Here is an 18200-nt window from a genome sequence, read left to right as displayed (position 1 = left end):
CAATTTAGCTGTAGTGATTATTTCAGACTCTTTTTGAATAAAAAAGAAAATAGCACTTATATTTCTATGTCAGTTTCAAAACACTGCACTCACCATTTAATTTTGGTTTTAATTTGTGAGTAAAATGTAGTTTAAGTCTTAGGAACCTGAGACTTGAGTAGATATAATTCTAGTGCCTATATGATTTTTATCTTAAACCCTGTGGAAATATAAAAGTGCTTGGGAGAACAAAGTGGTCAGAAATTTACCAATTATATACCTGACAAAATTTGTTAATCAAGAAGGCAGGGGGTCATAGGAATAAACCATGTGGGCTGGGAGTAAGTCAGCTCACATTCAAATCTTGACTTTATCACACTGACCATGTGCCTTGGGAAAGTTACCTTACTTTTGTGTATCAATAAGCCAGTTTGAAAATGAAAATAATAATAATGATATTTAGTTCATACATTTATTGAAAGAATATATGTAAAATGTGTAATATGTGTAAAACACTATCATATTCCTAGCCTTTTAAAATAAATGACATACTTTAGCTTTCCATGATAAATATATACCTAGCCATGTGTGAAATACACTTTGGATTTCAAAATTAGGTTTCCCTTTCATCAATTTCATTGTAAGAGTACAGAGTAAATCCAGTGTGGCTAAAGGTATAAGCTAATCAATATGTGTACTGAATTTACAAATGCTGATTTTTTTCAATGAAAATACATGGGATACTTTAATGAATTTTTTGCTATCAAAATCATGGATAAATTTCACATTTGAAACTTTCAGTGGGACTGCTGAAAACATAGATATGACTTCTAATAAAAATAGATACTGATTTTCATTTTTGCTGATTAATTTCTATACTCTTTAACCAATTTATTAATTATATCACTTAGAATTTCCTCTTTTGATATTTGAGTTTAATAATTTAAGATTTTCTTCACAATGACTTTTACTAGACCAAAAAAAAAGTAGTAAACTGATTATGCATAATCATACTATTATTATTCCATTTTCAATCTGATATTCAAGACAGTGAAGAAGCAAAGCATTTATACATTTACTATGTAACCTGCATTGTGTTTGCAAATTAAGGAATATAAAAGATATAATCCATATCATAGCAGATAAATTAATAAAATGAAAATACTAAATTATGTATATTGAATAATAATGTGGTAAGTAATTGGTATGTTTTCCTGGAGGACATGAATCTTGAACCACATTCTTAAGGAAAGGAATAGGCAATTGAAATAAAGAACATAGGTAGAAAAACAGAAAATGAACTCCATAATTCCATAGCTTAATTTCATTGACTATTTTCATGTTGGACTGAAAAATAGAGATAAATTTCAAAAACTCACAATATAAAGTGTCTTAAAATACATAGGGAAAGAAATATTCTTGAGAGAAAACAGGGATAATATATAGGTTTTTAAAGTGTTAAAACTTTAAGCTGAAAAATATGGGCTTTGAATTTTGACTTAAACTTAGGAAAGTAGGCATAGATTAAATACAATTTTGGGGGGCTGGTAAAAAGAATCCTCAAAGCCATACATGTATATATATATACATATATATATGCATATACACACATACAAATACACCTCTAAATAAGTATACACTATATGTAATAAATGTGTATATTTAGTAATAATTTGTAAAATCTTTCAGATTGACAAAAGATCTCCTATCAATCTGTGTTTAAATGGAGATAGCATTATAGATGATTAATGTAGCCAGAATGTCTCTCTGCCAATCAATTATAAGATTGACATCTTGATAAATTAATAAATATATTTCTGAAACAGTTTACTGAGCTAATAAGCACATTAAATGAATGTGTTGATAGCTGGACATATGTTCCTCTAAGGGCATAGAAGTAACAAAATATGAAAGCTGCTAATTTAAGATTAAAGAAATCATACCTGCAGGCCTTGCCCATCCACAGTAACGGAGTTGGCTCTATGCATTTTGCTCTTGTCAGTGGTCACTTTGTTCGGCTGTTGGGAACCACCCTTTTCCTTTTTAACTGTTGCTTGTCTTTCCTATAAGGAACAAAAAAAATTTATGAACATGTTGACCTGTTTTAATAAAAGGTGTAACTAATCAACAACTGTTTTACGACTACACACTTGGGACCAACTTCCTAATTTGAGATCCTATGAATAATATGAATGCTGCTGCTTTCACCTAAGTTACTTCACTCCATATTTACGAAAGCTGCATGAACTAAACTTCAGAGAAACTATATAAAAAATCAAATTGTAATATCCCTATGTGTCCACTTATGACTTTTCATCAAAAGTTTTTAAAGACCATCTAAAACTGATTATTCTCATAAGCAAAGGTACAGATTAATAGTATTAGATTATATTTTAAAGAATTAACCACTGCGTACTAACAAGGGTACTTATACATGCAGTATAAAAAATGAATTCTAATTGAATGATGGCCATTTAAGCTATTATTTATATGAAGGATGGCATATAGCTTAAAACTCAAATTCCTTTCCAGCTAATTTTTCTCTTCTGCATAATGGAAAAATTCCTGGTAGGAATTGCCTGTTTCCTATTTCTATTTTTTATCCTCTCACTTTCTCTTCAAACCAACTCAGTCAACATTTATTACAACTATTTCACCAAATCAAATTTTTCATTAAAATAACCAGGAAGGATCTTCTCATTGCCACATGTGATAGTGTCCAAATTCTCAAACTTTCAGCAGCACTTTACAGAATTGTCTCTTCTTCCCTCCTGAAAACTTGCCTCCCTGGCTTCCAGGACACTTCTTTCTCCCAGTTCTCTACCAACCTCACTGAGCGCCCTCTTACATTCTCTTTTGTTAGTTCCTCCTTCAGCTTTGCAATTTATAAACCTTGGCCTCTTCCTTGGTCCCTTAGTATAGATAGTGAAGATACTTTTAATTAGCTTAAAAGTAAACCTCTTTTCAAGTATATTAGAGTCATGTGAATCAGAAAGCTTGTCTGAGCAAAATAAAGGTTAATCAGTTTGGTCAATTTACCTTGTAATTTCATGGTGCAAAACATTGCTGCTGATTTTTGTATAACTGAAAATGGATGGTGTAACAGGATTCCTGAAATTTCAAGTATTTTGAAAAATTATGTGAAATTCCGCTTTCACATAAACATAATTTCTGGCAAAAAATATTGATATTAAGAAATTTCCTTCTTTCCTAAGCTTGCAATTAGTTTTGCCCATAGATAGTAAAAGGGTACAATGTATAGGAAGAGTAGATTATGAGATGATGTTTGGAGTCAGAAACCTGAGCTGAATACCATTCCTGCCACTTAAGTATTATGAGATCTTAGGGAGCTTACTTTTATGCACAATGAAGAGAGTAATACCAATTTCTCAGAGTGGTATACGGTTTAATAGAAAATATATAGAGTTTTGAACATTGTGCCAGCATTACACTGTTTGCCCAATAAATGAGTTAATATGAATACTGTTACACGGGTGTGGTTCTGCAGCTAGGTGCTCATTAATATTACCATTAGCAAAGTGTTTGTCACATCAGCATATCTATGCATGCAGTTTTACCAGTTACATTAGGAATAAGTTTACATAGGTGAAATTCCATGTTTTTATTTGAAAATGCTTAGGTTATATAAAAGCTCTCAAATGTAATATGTTGATAAATATGGGAAGAATTCATTTCAGGGTACTTTTTATGCCGGTAATAAAATATTCTATCAATATTTTATAAAATTCTACAATGTGAAGGAGCTATTAAAAAAACTAATCCTTAGCATTCAATTCCTAAAATGCTTAGATTAGAAGAATTACATAAATTTTAAATTGGTTAGACACATTAGGAAGGGCAATGGTGGCCAGATTACCTATTTAGCTAATATCAGGAATTTAAGACTTCTAAGCATATGTTTGTAAGTGCTATGGAATTTTAGATTTGATTTAATTCTTGACTACATATAGCTAGGGAAATTCCTGCGTGGTGAGGAACCTCCAAGTAGCAGATAGCTGTTAGTTAAGTGGCTTCAGGATGCACAGAGAGTCATTCTTCTCAGTAAGCTGTGGAGTAAACAAATGCTTTATAGTAAGCAATTCTGAAAAATAAAAATTTTAAAACCCTAAATTTAGCTTTTAATTGGTGATACTTTATTTCCAACATTCAGGATTATGAGAAAGATATATATATATCCAGTTAATAAATAATTTTTCCTCAATATATCCAATTGTATGCATGTTCTCTCACATAATTTAGTGAATACTTAAATGATAAATGTTTGAACACACCTACATTCCAAGAAAATCAAATGACTATTTTTTTTGGTGGAAAATGCCTGAGGAATTATAGAATTAATCAAGTTGAAAATTTAAAAATGAGAGACTGATAACCATTTGATTTTCCCAGGGTCTACTTGTCTACTTATTATTGTACCAGATTGTTTTATGCTTATTTAAAACTTATAAAGAAGTCTTTTGGAGATATTCCCTATATTTTATTTAAGCAGCACAAGCTAACAGAGGGTAGTAGCACGTTATTTCCTTTTACCCTTGAGAAAATCTTTCTTTCCTTTCATATATGAGGGACAGTAAAGAGGCAGCAATAATATCCTTGAAAAATCCGTTGTCCAGAAACATTCCCTATCCTGTTTTTTGGGATAATTAACGCTGACCAGCAGAGCTCTATAATGATATTTAAGAAGGTTAGTCCCAGTGTTGAAGTTATGGACAAGTTTCAGAAAGAGCCCACCAACCTGATTTTATATAATTATTCAGGATAAAATTTATCTCTGAGTAAAAGGGGGCAGTATTTACCACTTTACCTCCAATTTCTTTCTTTTTTTTCTTTTTTTAGTTTTTTGAGCTCCAAAACACAAAATGAATGACTTTGTGATAATTAAGGCAAATTTCCTTCTGCCAGATAAATATCCTAGATATAAAAGACTTGGAAAATTATTGTTTTAATCAATAGAAATTATTCAAACACTGAAGAATGATCCTAACAACAAAAAGCATGAAAGATCTTAAACTATATAGCTATAAAATAAAAATACCATTATTGATCTTTCAGAATTTTCAAATATCAGCCATTTGTGTTCGCTAGGCAGACATTTTAAATATAGAATTCAGTGTTTTGTTATCTTTAAACTCCACAAGTAGCACAGCAGAGCTTAACTGGGGAAGATATTGTATTAGAATTCCAAAAGAATAATAATCATAATAAATAGAGAAGAAAAGCCAAAAAAGACCATCCACAGAAAACAGAAAGATAAAATAAGTGAAGTAAAAAGACCTCATTATAAATATGTGCTCTAAAAAAATCTTTTTCTATACCATGCTGATTCTCAGAGGTAGAGTATTTGTAGATTGCTGAAAACTGCTTCCACAAAAGGGATGTTTACCACAATCCTTAAGCCTGCTGTTATCGATCACTCGCAAACTACAAGCAGCAAGTGATGATTACCTCCAGCACAGGGTTTTCTTCTTTTTGTCTGATCGCAGCATGCGAGACAGGCAGCAGCAAAGCACGGCGATTGGTACAAAGCACAAAGACGACAGCACTGCTGCCAACAGCATCCTTTGCTTCAGTCATGGAAGCAGCTTTCTCAGCTACTGTACCACTTGCCTGAATAGAGAATTAGTCCTTTCTGCCACTGAAACTCGGGTGTAAATTTTCCAGAAACTCTAGAATTTTAACCCAAGTGAGCATGTATTTAAGATTTCCTAGATGTAGAAATGTCCCATACTCATCCCTGCTTACAAAGGTTAAGAGCTCCAAGAAGCCAATTCACTGAGAGCAACACAGTTTCCCCTTTGTGGACTTACTGGTGATTTGAATATTTTTACTGAAGGAGGGAAACAAATTCCTTTCAAAAATGGCAAAGTTACCTGTGGGAATCCTTGGAAGTTGCAGCAAGCATCGTATGGCTGATTAGCAAAGTAATCTTAATATGTATTTCAAAATTTATGGATATTAAGACATAAATATAATGAATGATATATTATGAAGTGTAAAGAACTCCATTTTTAAAATTTAAATAGGTACTTTAAAAATTAGCTTTGGGCAAGGGATAAATATGGGCTTAGAGGCCTAATTGCAGCTTAGTCTCTTACTTGCTATGGAAGTTTGGGCAAGTTACTTACCATCTCTAAGCCATCACTTAACGTGGGAAGGTTCAAGGAATATTTGGTTGAAAAAATGTAGATAAAGGGACTGGCAGAAAATAGGCACTCAGTAAATGGCAGTAGTTTTTAAAGTACATAAAAAGTATTGTTACATTTTTTAATTGGGTTTATCACACATGCTGCTTAGGTCATAATACTAAATGATAGGTGTTGTAAAAAGTACTTTATTTTCACTAGGTCACTATAAGCATTGTGATAATTTGGATGGAGTTGAAGGGAGATGAAGGAATAAGCATTGTGATAATTTGGATGGAGTTGAAGGGAGATGGGAAAGGCACTGAACAGACAAAATGAAACCTTACTCTTAGAGTACTCTGAATTATCCTAAACTTGGAGGAATAATTTGTGACTTGACCCACAAGTCCTAGTTTCCACACATCCTCATGATGTGCATATTTTTTCCTAGCATAATTTTATACTGGGTGCAAAACACAAGCTTTTTGCTCAAGATTTCCTGATTGGGGGGGAGGGGGGCATGGGGGGGGGTGAAGTTTTTCAGGCTCATGCCAAAATAATTTATTTTTGACTTTGCACTAACATACGGCAGGGTCATTGTAAAATAAATCTGATTTATCTATATAACCAACTTCAACTCAACTCACTCTCCATTCCCTTTGTAGAGCGTACTGACTAATGCCCATGGTAAAATGATGGTTACAAGCCAATTCTTCAACTTTTGAACAATTAAAACTGAAAATCATGGAGCTATGAGTATGATTTATGCAAGACAGACCAAATGCCATTTCTAATCAAAGAAAAGTCCTTGATCTTTCACCTCAAGTGTAGCCAATTGATGCAAATTTACATATTTTAAGTAAAATATTCAAGGCATAAATATATATATATACACACACATATACTTTATTATATGCCCCCACCCTACCACACACACACTTTAACTGCATTTCAATTAACCTACCAACACCTGATTCTGATGGTGGAAAATGAGCTCCTTGTCTATGTAGGGGTGTATGTCTGTATGTGTGTTTATGAGCTCAAGGAAATATTTGGAACAACATAGCTGAACAAATTTATATAATGTATTCAGGAGGATGGTGGAAAGTTTTAGTTAATGTAAACCAATATATTCTGCCAGAAAAAAAAAATTATTCAGGAAGACTATAAAAAAGTGTTTATAATCAGAAAAAAAGCCAATGTTTTCTCTTTTTTAAAGAAAAAAAGCACATTATGAAAACGGCTATTTTGGACTATTTGTTCAGTTGAAATGACGAATTAGGTAGCTAAATATGGGAGACCTTTGGCAGTCTAAAGAGAAAACTTAAAATCTCAATTTCACTTGATGTGTTATAATGGTGGAAAGCAAAACACAGACAAGGATCTAAACATATAAAATTAATTATCTTATGCTTAATTAGATTAAATGATGTACCTCCCTAATATATTTGTTTCACGAAGGTGTACTTAATGCCTTTATTTTATAATAATTATGACAGTTGTGGTATCAACCGACAAAGTATATAAAATCAGTTCACAATTTTTCTTACTCTAATCACATTATATTAGACTAATAATATAGCTTCAACTAATTAAATCTCTAGTTATTAAATGATTTTTTAAAAATCCAACATACCTGTCTACAATGATTAGAAAACTTTTTCTTGTGGGAGGTAGTTACAGTTGTGAAATCATGTTAGCCTTTAAATAAATTCATATTTTTATATACAAATCATTTTATAAATAATTGTTTTCATAAGCAAGTGGGTTCAAAATATAATGTTTAAGAGAAATAATACCACTTGGGCATTTCCTTTAGAGATAATAAAAATTGAATAGAATGTTGTAACAGACAAATGGAAAGGCTTTTCTTCACTAATGCAAAGGTAAAGCTGAAGTAGTGAAAATAAATGCTGTGACAGTGCCAACATTTATTTTTCAAAATAATCGTCATTTATCCTGTGACCATATTCTATTCCAATGACTTTCTGCACAAAGTCCTACGCTAAATGATTGATGTACTTACCAAATCCAATGGATGTGTCATGATGATGGGAACGAGTGTTGTTGGGGGGGGAGAGGGGGGGTGGGGGGGTGGGGTTGAATGGGACCTCACATATATATTTTTAATGTAATATTATTACAAAGTCAATAAAAAAATAAAAATTAAAAAAAAAAAAAAGTGATAGTCACTTTAAAGTGAGCTAGAGTCCCTCAACATACTATCCTTGGAAAGTACCTTTTGATGGCTCAAAGAATTGAATTTTGGGGGTTTTCTCAATGTATTTACATATTAACACCAGGAATTGAAACCATAACATTTTTATACACTGGGTCAAAAATCTTTGGAAAATAACTTTTAATTTTCATGTATATTTTGCCTCATGTAATGTTTCATGTTCTTAGTGCTTGTCACTAATGTAGATTGGGTATGCTTCAAGCTTATCCTATCACTGAAAATATGAAAATTCCCATTTTAGAATATAGAAAAATACACAAATTATCATTTGTAGGTAACTGACCCCACCCAAAATATTTTTTATGACATCGTAAGTTATATAAAGCCCTATAATTGCAAGTGTGAAAACCGTTTTTGCTTACGTACCTCAGGAACTGAAACTCCTGAAGTAGGCAGAGTCTGCTGAAAAAGAGAAGTCCATATTAAAGCTGAAAAGAAATCAAGCTGAAAAAAAAATCAGCAATGAACCTTCTTATATCAGTACACTTCTGTGAAAGACTCGAACAAATTACAAATACATTTCCTTGGTATAGTTTTTCTATTTACTTGCATTTAATAGCAAAGTCATCTTTTCACAAAATACGGAATGGTCTGAGTGGGTTAGTGGTAGCACTGCCTTTCCAAAGTAGATGAAATTCTACTCAGAGTATACTGATCAATATACTAGGTCAGTTTCATTGAATTCTCTACAACATTGATGTCTTGCTTTAGTGTTTTGGAATAAGAACTCATTTCATACTCCCTTATTCTATATTAACCTATTCCCACTGATCTTTTCAAACATTTTCCCCTTTTGCCAACACACCATTTTAATTTCCAGTTCAACTTTCATTCCTTTCTAAATATATTCATTGTCTTATTGATGTAGATATGTCTTAGACATATTTGGTCATATTCTGGGAATGAGAAAAATTATTCCATTAATATAAGTAAAAAATAAATATACAATTAAATAAGGCTTTACTTGAGAGTAATTTAAAAATGATTTAAAATATACTGAAAGTGATTTTCATGATAGTTCTTCTTACCTCATTATTCAAATGTTTTAAATAGTGAAAATTTATGTGGCAAAGTAAAATTTTTGAAATCATGACTTATACTTTTATCCAAATATCTCCTGTTATCCACGAAACCTTTATTTCTGAGTCATCCATTAACAACAGACAAGTTGTGTTTTTAAAAATATATTTATTTATGTCAGGAACTAGAAGAATGGCTATTGAATTCCCAACACCTGGGTCCCCTGGGACCTAGAAGACAGCCTAAATTTGGGAGAATACTTGAAGAAATCATGCACAGACTAGTAAATAAATATTCCCTTAGGTAGGGGGAGTAGGAAAGTTGGATGATAAGCTAGTATTTCTTAGACATTTATGTATTGTTGAAAGGAGGATCAGGTATTTTCAGGTTTCCTTTCCAGGACCAAGCTTTGTGAAAGAGGATTTGGATGGTAGCTACATCCCCAAGATGGGCCTGGATAATCTGAAAGCACAGAGTTTATTTCACGCCCTTTCCCAGTAGAAGTCCAGGAAGACAGCAATATCTAAAAGAATAAATGGTTACATTTGAAGTGAGCCCTCAGACAACAACACAGCAGAAAGAATCCAGTGCATCCAAAAGTGGTCCAGAAGTAGGAGGGGTCTAGGGCAGCCCTAGAGAAAAAATTAAGGTGCCCAGGATATTTTGAATATCTTTCCATAATATGACTGCAGCTACAGATTACTAGGAACAAGAACTCATGAAGTCTGAGGAAGATGAACTCCAGTCAAACGTCCTGTTGACAGGGGAATCCTATAGAAATAACTGCCCTTGTTTCAGAGATAACATATTTGGTAGAGCTTTGATTAGAAATTTCCTGATTTCAGTATATCTTGACTTCTGAGTCAAAAGCAGTCTTTATAAAATATGGGACAATGGGGGGTGGACAAAATGTTTGTAGCTTCAATCTATTTTAGCTCAAAGGTGTTTCTAAGCCTTATTACCTTTCTTTCTAAACTCCAGGTAGATAGCCAGGGAAAGAAGAAACATCGAAAGCCATCAATATAGTTTTACTCGGTAGTCATTGTTAATTGGTTCTGGGAGGTGCGATGAGTACCAAAATGATGAGTGCCAAACAAATTTTTCCATAAGGAACAATGTAAATAATTTTAATGCGTTCCCAAACCAAAGACAATGCACATTTTTAAGGCAATATGTAAACAGATAGGGTTGTATGTCTTTACTTTACATGAGAAATAAACCTAAAAATTAATAAATACATAATTAAATAAAATAAAAACTCCATTTTACCCATATTGAGAAGAGTCCATGACCTAAAGGGATGGTGGAAGGAGAGTGGTGAGGAGGAGAGGTTACATGGAGTGCTGCTGGGAAGGAGAGTCCCCCTCCAGTAGAACATTGAGCACTTCTTCAGGTGTTTTTTCTCTTTTTTGTCTGTTTTCAACTTGAACCAAAGACTCTGACACACTCTTTGTCACCTTCACTAAAAACGTATCCAATGATGACTGATTCTGACTTCTTTTCAGAATTCCTTGAAAGTGTGAAATTATTCAATCATTCAATAAATTCACATTTCTGCTTTTCAGAGCTTTTTCTGGATGGTACTTCTCCACAAAGTTTTGAACTTCTGCCCACTTTGCAGACATTTCTTTTATCAAGGAACTAGGGACATCCTCCCTTATCTCCTCCTCACCTGAAGAAATCTCTTCAGCTGCCTCTTGTTGCTGGTCCTTCTGTAGTTCCTGCAGTTCCTCAGTGCTGAGTTCTTCATAATGTTTCTCCACTAACTCATCCACATCAGCAGCATCGATCTGCAGACCCATGGATTGGCCCAAAGATACAATATCCTGCACAACTGTACCCTCTGTTCCTGCAGGCTTGGGGTCAGCTTCAAACCCTGTGAAGTCTCTCTAAGACACAGCTTCTGGCCACAAATTCTTCCATGCCAAATTCATTGTCCCATAAGATACTTCATTCCAAATCTTATCAATAAGGTTAAGGCAGTGCAGGATATTAAAATGCTCCTTCCAGAATTCAGTGAGGGTCAAATGGATGTCAGGGGTGATCTCAAAGCATCTCTGAAAAAGTGCCTAGTTATACAAGTTTCTGAAGTTTGAAATGACCTGTTGGTCCATGGTCTGGATGACAGGAGTAGTGTTGTGGGGACAGGAACCTGACAGTGATGAAGCTGAACTCCTCCAGGAAGTCATTCTCCAAGCCTGGAGAGTGGGCAGGCACATTGTCCTAAAGTAAGAGAGCTTTCAGAGGCAAATCTTTCTCCAACAAATATTTTTTTCACTGAGGACCAAGCACTTCATTTATCCACATGGTGAAAAATTGCCTCGTGACCCAAACTTTGCTGTTTGCCCTCTGCATCACATGGAGTTTATTTTTTGATGACATTATGCTTCTCAAAAACTTGTGGGTTTTCACTATGCTAGACTAGTAGAGGCTTGAGTTTTAGTGGAAATGCCACTAGCATTTCCACACAATAGAGTAAGCCTGTCCTCCATTAGTTTGTGGCCTGGTAATGCCTTCATGATGTAGGTTCTACTCAGCATTTTTTTCCAAAAAACTCTGGTCTCATCACAGTTAAAAACCTGGTGGGGAATAAAACCCTTAACCTCTACGTAGTCTTGAAATTCACTGACAAATTTATCAGGAGTCTTTTTATTAGCATTCACTGCCTTGCCATGCCTCATGACTCCATGGATGCTGGTCCTCTTTTGAAAATTATCAAACCAGCCATGGCAGGCCTTAAAAATGCCAACACTATCATCATTTGGTTCTGGTTTGTTTTTCAAAAGATCGGCATGCGACACTTTATCTTTTTCACATATAATGGCTTCTGGTACACCGTCTCCTGCTAACTGCTTCATGTTTACTCAAACTAATAACACATTTTCAACTTCCTCAATTGTTTGGGAAAGCTGCTTTAACTCCTTTCCCAACATCAACCTTTTTTATTGCTTCTTTATTCTTAATGATGATGGAGACCATTGTTCTAAGTATACTGTATTCCCTAGCAAGATCCGTAATTTGAATATGCTCTCATATTTACCTATTCTTTTTCTTGCTCAATGGTGGAGCAAAGTATTTTCTATTCTTCTCAGTGCTATCAGTGCTCATTTTCTTAGGGCCCATGATAAGAAAAAAACCACAAAAATACACAAAATGACCACAGAAGCTAGATAAGACCGCTGTGGAATGTGAAGAGAGCAAGAGCTCCCAGGAGTGACTAAGGCGTGACCCTTTGTTTCAGCTGGAAAGGGTAGTGAGTAATGAGGCAACCAACCTTGACAAGTGATAGCTTGCACGTTGAATACGAAATAAATGATGAGTACCAAGACAAAATTTTCACATCAAAATCATCGAGTATAACTGTATTTCCATCTTTAGCACAATATGTCAATGTTTGCTCTCCCTCAAGTTTAGATTAGGTGCCTTGTCTTACACTGCCATGGACCCCAGAACCTCTCAGAGACAAGCAACCAAACCATGACATCCAAAAAGCATACCTCCAGTAAATGTGTCACAGATGCCTTATGGGTCTATATTTACTGGGCATGTCTTTATTACAAAGCAAGATGTTGGAAAGCCACATGAAAGGATTATAGTAATCAAAATGGTTAAGAACAACAGCCAAATTCAATGCAACATCCTCAGATAGATCCAGGTCTATCATGCCACATTCACCAAAAAATAATAAGCTTCAAAAGATATTTTGAGATAATTGAGAACATTTTAATATGGACAGGATAATGACTGATATTATGAAATTGTTAATTTTCTTAGGTTTGAAAACAGCATTGTCATTATGTAGAAAATTTACCATAATCTCGAAAGTTGCCTGTTGAAGTATTTAGGAATGTAGGGTCATACTGCCTGCTGTTTACTTTTCAATAGTTAATAAAATACATATTATAGAAGTATGTTATATATATGTATACATGCATATATATATATATAATTGTTAGCAAAATAATAATTGCTGAATCTAGATTGAGCTAGGGTGAGAATATATGGGAATTACTGTATTGTGCTTGAGAATTTTTGTAGTAAATTTTGGGAGAAAATCACTTTCCCTATTTAACTTCTGGCTATTTCCTCTCATGCCAAAAAGAATGTGTAAAAATGTTTCTTCAATGAAAAGTATAGTTTTTCCTAGTGAAAACAAGTAATTTTCTATAAACTTGGCAAAAAAGGCATGGAGTGGGAGTGAATAATGATGAGTAAAATGCTCATGGAGAGTTGGAATTGTTTTTAAAGGTAAGGAAATACAGGTGAGAAATGGGCTCTGGGAAGAAGCTGAGAGAGCCAGAGAGAACTTTTAAAGATAAACAATAAAAGAAGGGTTCTTTATAAAGCCATCTTTTCAGATGGGTTAGAAGCCCACATAGGCTTTTCCAAAGCTGTTCTTTTGAAACAAATAGGTTTTGGTTAGCACTCATGGGGTTCTCAAATGCAAAAACCTTGACAGTTCATAACATAAATACAAATGGGTGAAGTAGGCCTGATGATGCAAAAGGTAAAGACTGTGGTAAATTGAAGAATGACCACCTTTTTTTTTTTTTAAGATTTATTTATTTACTTACTTCTCTCCCCTCCCCCCGCCCTGGTTGTCTGTTCTCTGTGTCTATTCACTGCGTGGTCTTCTTTGTCCGCTTCTGTTGTTGTCCGGGGTACAGGAATCTGTGTTTCTTTTTTTGTTGTTGCGTCATCTTGCTGCATCAGCTCTCCGTGTGTGCGGCACCATTCTTGACCAGGCTGCACTTTGTTTCACACCGGGCAACTCTCCCCACAGGGCACACTCCTTGCACGTGGGGCTCCCCTATGCGGGGACACCCCTGCGTGGCAGGGCACTCCTTGCGTGCATCAGCACGGTGCATGGGCCAGCTCTACACGGGACAAGGAGGCCCAGGGTTTGAACCGCGGACCTCCCATGTGGTAGGCGGACGCCCTAACCACTGGGCCAAGTCCGCTTCCCAAATGACCACCTTTTAAGATGTCCAGAAAAAAGACATTGTGCAAGGAAATGGAGCCCTCGCCATCACTGTCACCACTGGTGTAGAGAATTGGTAGTTTATGTATATCTGTGCTTGGAGGTGTCCACATTTTCAGAGCAGTAGGAGTACGGGTTATCCACTGAGAGCAAGTGAGAATGGAAAGAGATGGTGGGATGAGTGGTAATGAAATAGCAGTACTCCTCTGAGAATGGGTAAGCAGTTGACTAAGGATGAGTAACAGGATGAAGCAAAATTGAGGGCTCAGCTGGGGCTAGAAGTCATAAATATATGAGAGAAAGACACTGGGCTTGAGAATTTTCTCCAGCATCACTGAACCAGAACTGAAAATTCACTTCAAGAATAAGAGTGTTAAAAACAACATACATAAGATTACAATCAAGATGTGTAGGCAAAGACTGTATATTAAATTAACATGCCCATCAGTGGTATATCTTGCAGCTACAACAAGGATAACTATGGCACCTAGTTCAAATAAAAAGTAGCAATTTAGAAAATAAATTGATATATTATTCTTTTTTATCTTATGTACATAAGTTTTAAATATCAAAGATGAGCAGACTAAGTGTTTTATCTAAAAAATTATCATGAGTGTAATTCTAAATGTAATATATTTTTAATCAGAATTAATATAGGAACTGTATATTTTTATTTAATCAAGTGTGAGGTGTGACTATAGAGGAATGTGATTGATTTTATTTAATCAGTATCATTTTTATATTAAATAGAATACACAGTACAGATAATTAGTTTAAAAGATGCGTCTGCCTTCAGGGCACTCATTAAGTTCAACCTAATATCAAAGAATTTTTTAAAATCCTATTATTCTTAAGTATTAGAATATCTCTTGTCTTAATATTTTCTAACATGTAATCATTTTAAATTGACAATTTAATCCAATTGTCATAGGACGAAGAAAAACCTTTGGTGAGGTTTGATTCAGTTAAAAATATAAGAGCAGAGCACTCACTTTAAAAGTGCCATCAGATTTATCATGACTAAAACATCATTAACAAAATTATCCCTTATATCTGTATGTGCATGTTTTAGTTTTTTAAAAATTCCTTCAGTTTTATTGTCTTATTCTACCCTCCCACTAGGCCAACATGCCACATTTTCCAGTTTGGGAAACTTGCCCCCCAAAATAGGTAGTGATATCCAAATACATGGATTTCTGACCCAGGCCCCATTTATTCAAACACCAGTAGTTACAATGAGAATTAGGGAAGAGTGGAATATATTACTTTAATGGTGTCTCAGTTTCCAAGGGATTTGGAAAGCAGATCATTTAAGAATGTTACTGAATATTGAAGTATTTAGAAGCATCAGATATATTGGTTTCGCCTGAAAGAACTGGCTTAAATATCAATATGGATTAATTTAACACAATAACTATCAGGTCAGTGGAAACTATTTTAGTTTGTTTTCCTTTGTATACAGTTGGATATCTTGGGCATCAAAAAAGAAGTGAGAGACAGAGAAAAACCAGGATAAAGGAAACTGTTGTCTTCCTAAAAGCCTGAGCTGGAGTTATTCTTCCTTTACACATGATAATAAACTGTGTTGAGTTTCTCTAATATATAAAAACAAAATACTTGTTTAGTGCCTAAGAATTTCAGTTTCACATTCCAGCTTCATATTGTTTAAACTTTTATGGTTTTATAGATCCTTAAGTGTGCACACTCATACAGATATACAGACGAACATAATGTAAATTTTTAAAGAAAAAGTGAGATAGAAATGATTTTTATCCTATTAGTGTCTTTATTAACACTTTAATGAAGTTAAATTCATGTATGACAAGAATGTCCATCAGAAGAATTATATATACTTTTTCCTTTTTCGCTGGCAAGCTGATAAGCCCAATTAAAATGCAACTATGGAATAAACGGTTTTTAAAAGTGTGTGTGTGTGTGTATAAATCTTATCCATTGCCTAACCACTTCTCATCTGTCAAACTTTAAGCTTGCACCAGCATAATTTTAACAGAAAAACAGTTTTCACTGTGATTATTTCACTACCTTTATTTATAATCACTCACAAAATTATTCTATTCTTACTCTTATAAAATGATCTTTTATGCATGTTTGCAGTGTTTTGTTCAGAAGACACTGAAGAGAAGAGATTGTGAGATTCCCATCTTCACAGAGTTCTCAGCATATATGTGTGTATATGTACGTGTCTCAAAAGAAAATACAACCAAGCCTTCAGAGAAGGTACACCTAGAAGAAGGGTGTTAGAAAATTTAATGGGCACCAAGTGTTTTCAATGAAAATGTTAAGAATGTATCTTTATAGGGCTATGCTAATTATTTCAAACAGTTTTTTTTTAATATAAAAGCAAAAATCAAGAACTAAAATGTTTCTAAGATTACTGTTCCTGTTTTATCTATCTAGTTAGCTAGTGAAAGAAACCATTAGAAATGTGTTGCAATCCCTACTTGGTTAGGTCTCCTAAAATGATTGGAGCCAATATACTTAAAAATTAAGTATTCTTCAATTTTCTTCTAGCTGTGACCCAAAGAAAAAAATATTTGTATATGTGCACATTTTAAAAAATAATTTCACTAAGACCACTTATCCTGTTTGCCTTGCTTTCTGATAAACACTATCCTCCTTTATTCATGTGTATTCTCCTCTGCTGTATTCCATTTCTTCATTTTACTTTTATTCCATTTTTGAAATGCTATTCTGGACACTAAACTTATTTCATGACATCAACTGGTAGCAGCCACAACTTGAGCATGAAAAATAGGTTTACAGTATGGGATTTTGAGTAAGGCATGTTTCACTTCTGCTATTTGCACGTTATATAACTTCAGGTTAAGTTTCTCAGTCTCTAAGTTTCAATTTCCTCAAATGTATAGTGGGTATCATAAATGTACCTACCCTTTTGATTAAAAGGATAATGCCTGGTATTAAGTTCTCAATAAACATTAACTGTAACTTTTACCTTAGATAGCAAAATAATTCCTTTAGCTTCCACCACCTGCATAAAGCAAAGGAAGAAAGGTTGTTGCACTTTCTTCATCTGATACTATTTTTGTTGCTAATAAGTAGAAGGGAACCAATAGATTTTATTTAATGAAAACCATTTGTGTTGGGCCTACTAGAATTAAGAGAAGAAAGAAAAGTGCAAGAAGGGGAGTGAAGACATCAAAGAGATAAAGAAATGGAGAAAAAGAGAGAGGGAAGAGAGGAAGAACAAAAAAATACTCACTGCTGTTTGCCACAATCCTAGATACTGTCCCTTTCTGACCCTAAACCAATAATGCAATGAAATTGAGTAGGGGAAGTATGGGAGCTGATATTTAGATCACTGATAGGGTTTTTTGGTCAAAGTGTTACAAAATTGTTGAGCATTGGATTCAACAAACTCTAAAACACATTTCAAGATGAAACAAACATGTTTTATTATTTTAAGTCATTCTTCAGAATGCCTACTTTACATAGAGACAGCTAATTAAAAATTATTTATGAGTATTTACACATATGAGTGTTTTTGTATATTTGGGCCCGGGGTATGAATGGAGTTGCTGGCTTCAAGAAACCCTGATATAATAGACTAACCACTACCAAATCCTATGTTGATAACATTAATCCATTTTGATTCCATTATGCCTATTATTTTTCTCAATAAACATGAGTCAATTCAAAAATTTATTATTCTATAGTTAGTATAATGCTGTTATTCTGGAGGTAGTATAAGACCATTGATAATAACACTTAGAATTAAAGCATCAGGTTACTTAGTTTTTCTTTTAAACATCCTTGGAAAAGACTTGGAATTTAAAAAACAAACAAACACAACAAAGAG

General features: G+C 34.0%; 1 protein-coding gene across 11 annotated transcripts in view; it reads right to left on the bottom strand.

The window, feature by feature from the left end:
* DGKB (diacylglycerol kinase beta) overlaps nucleotides 1-18200 on the bottom strand; it is a 723907-nt gene that overhangs the window by 450324 nt on the left and 255383 nt on the right. For 6 of the 11 annotated variants that reach the window (XM_058296928.1, XM_071215137.1, XM_071215140.1 and 3 more), the window contains 2 exons: nucleotides 8728-8760; nucleotides 1923-2042 (listed from right to left, as the gene is read on the bottom strand). In XM_058296928.1, coding sequence (XP_058152911.1) covers nucleotides 1923-2042; nucleotides 8728-8760 — 153 coding nt within the window. Of the gene's footprint in view, nucleotides 1-1922; nucleotides 2043-8727; nucleotides 8764-18200 lie in introns of all 11 variants that reach the window. The other 5 variants (XM_058296926.1, XM_071215135.1, XM_023589582.3 and 2 more) reach the window with 1 other exon arrangement.

The sequence above is a fragment of the Dasypus novemcinctus genome, chromosome 5 (assembly GCF_030445035.2).
Source record: "Dasypus novemcinctus isolate mDasNov1 chromosome 5, mDasNov1.1.hap2, whole genome shotgun sequence".
Taxonomy (NCBI): Eukaryota; Metazoa; Chordata; class Mammalia; order Cingulata; family Dasypodidae; genus Dasypus; species Dasypus novemcinctus.
Note: the sequence above shows the minus strand (reverse complement) of the source record. Positions and strands in the feature narration are given on the sequence as shown.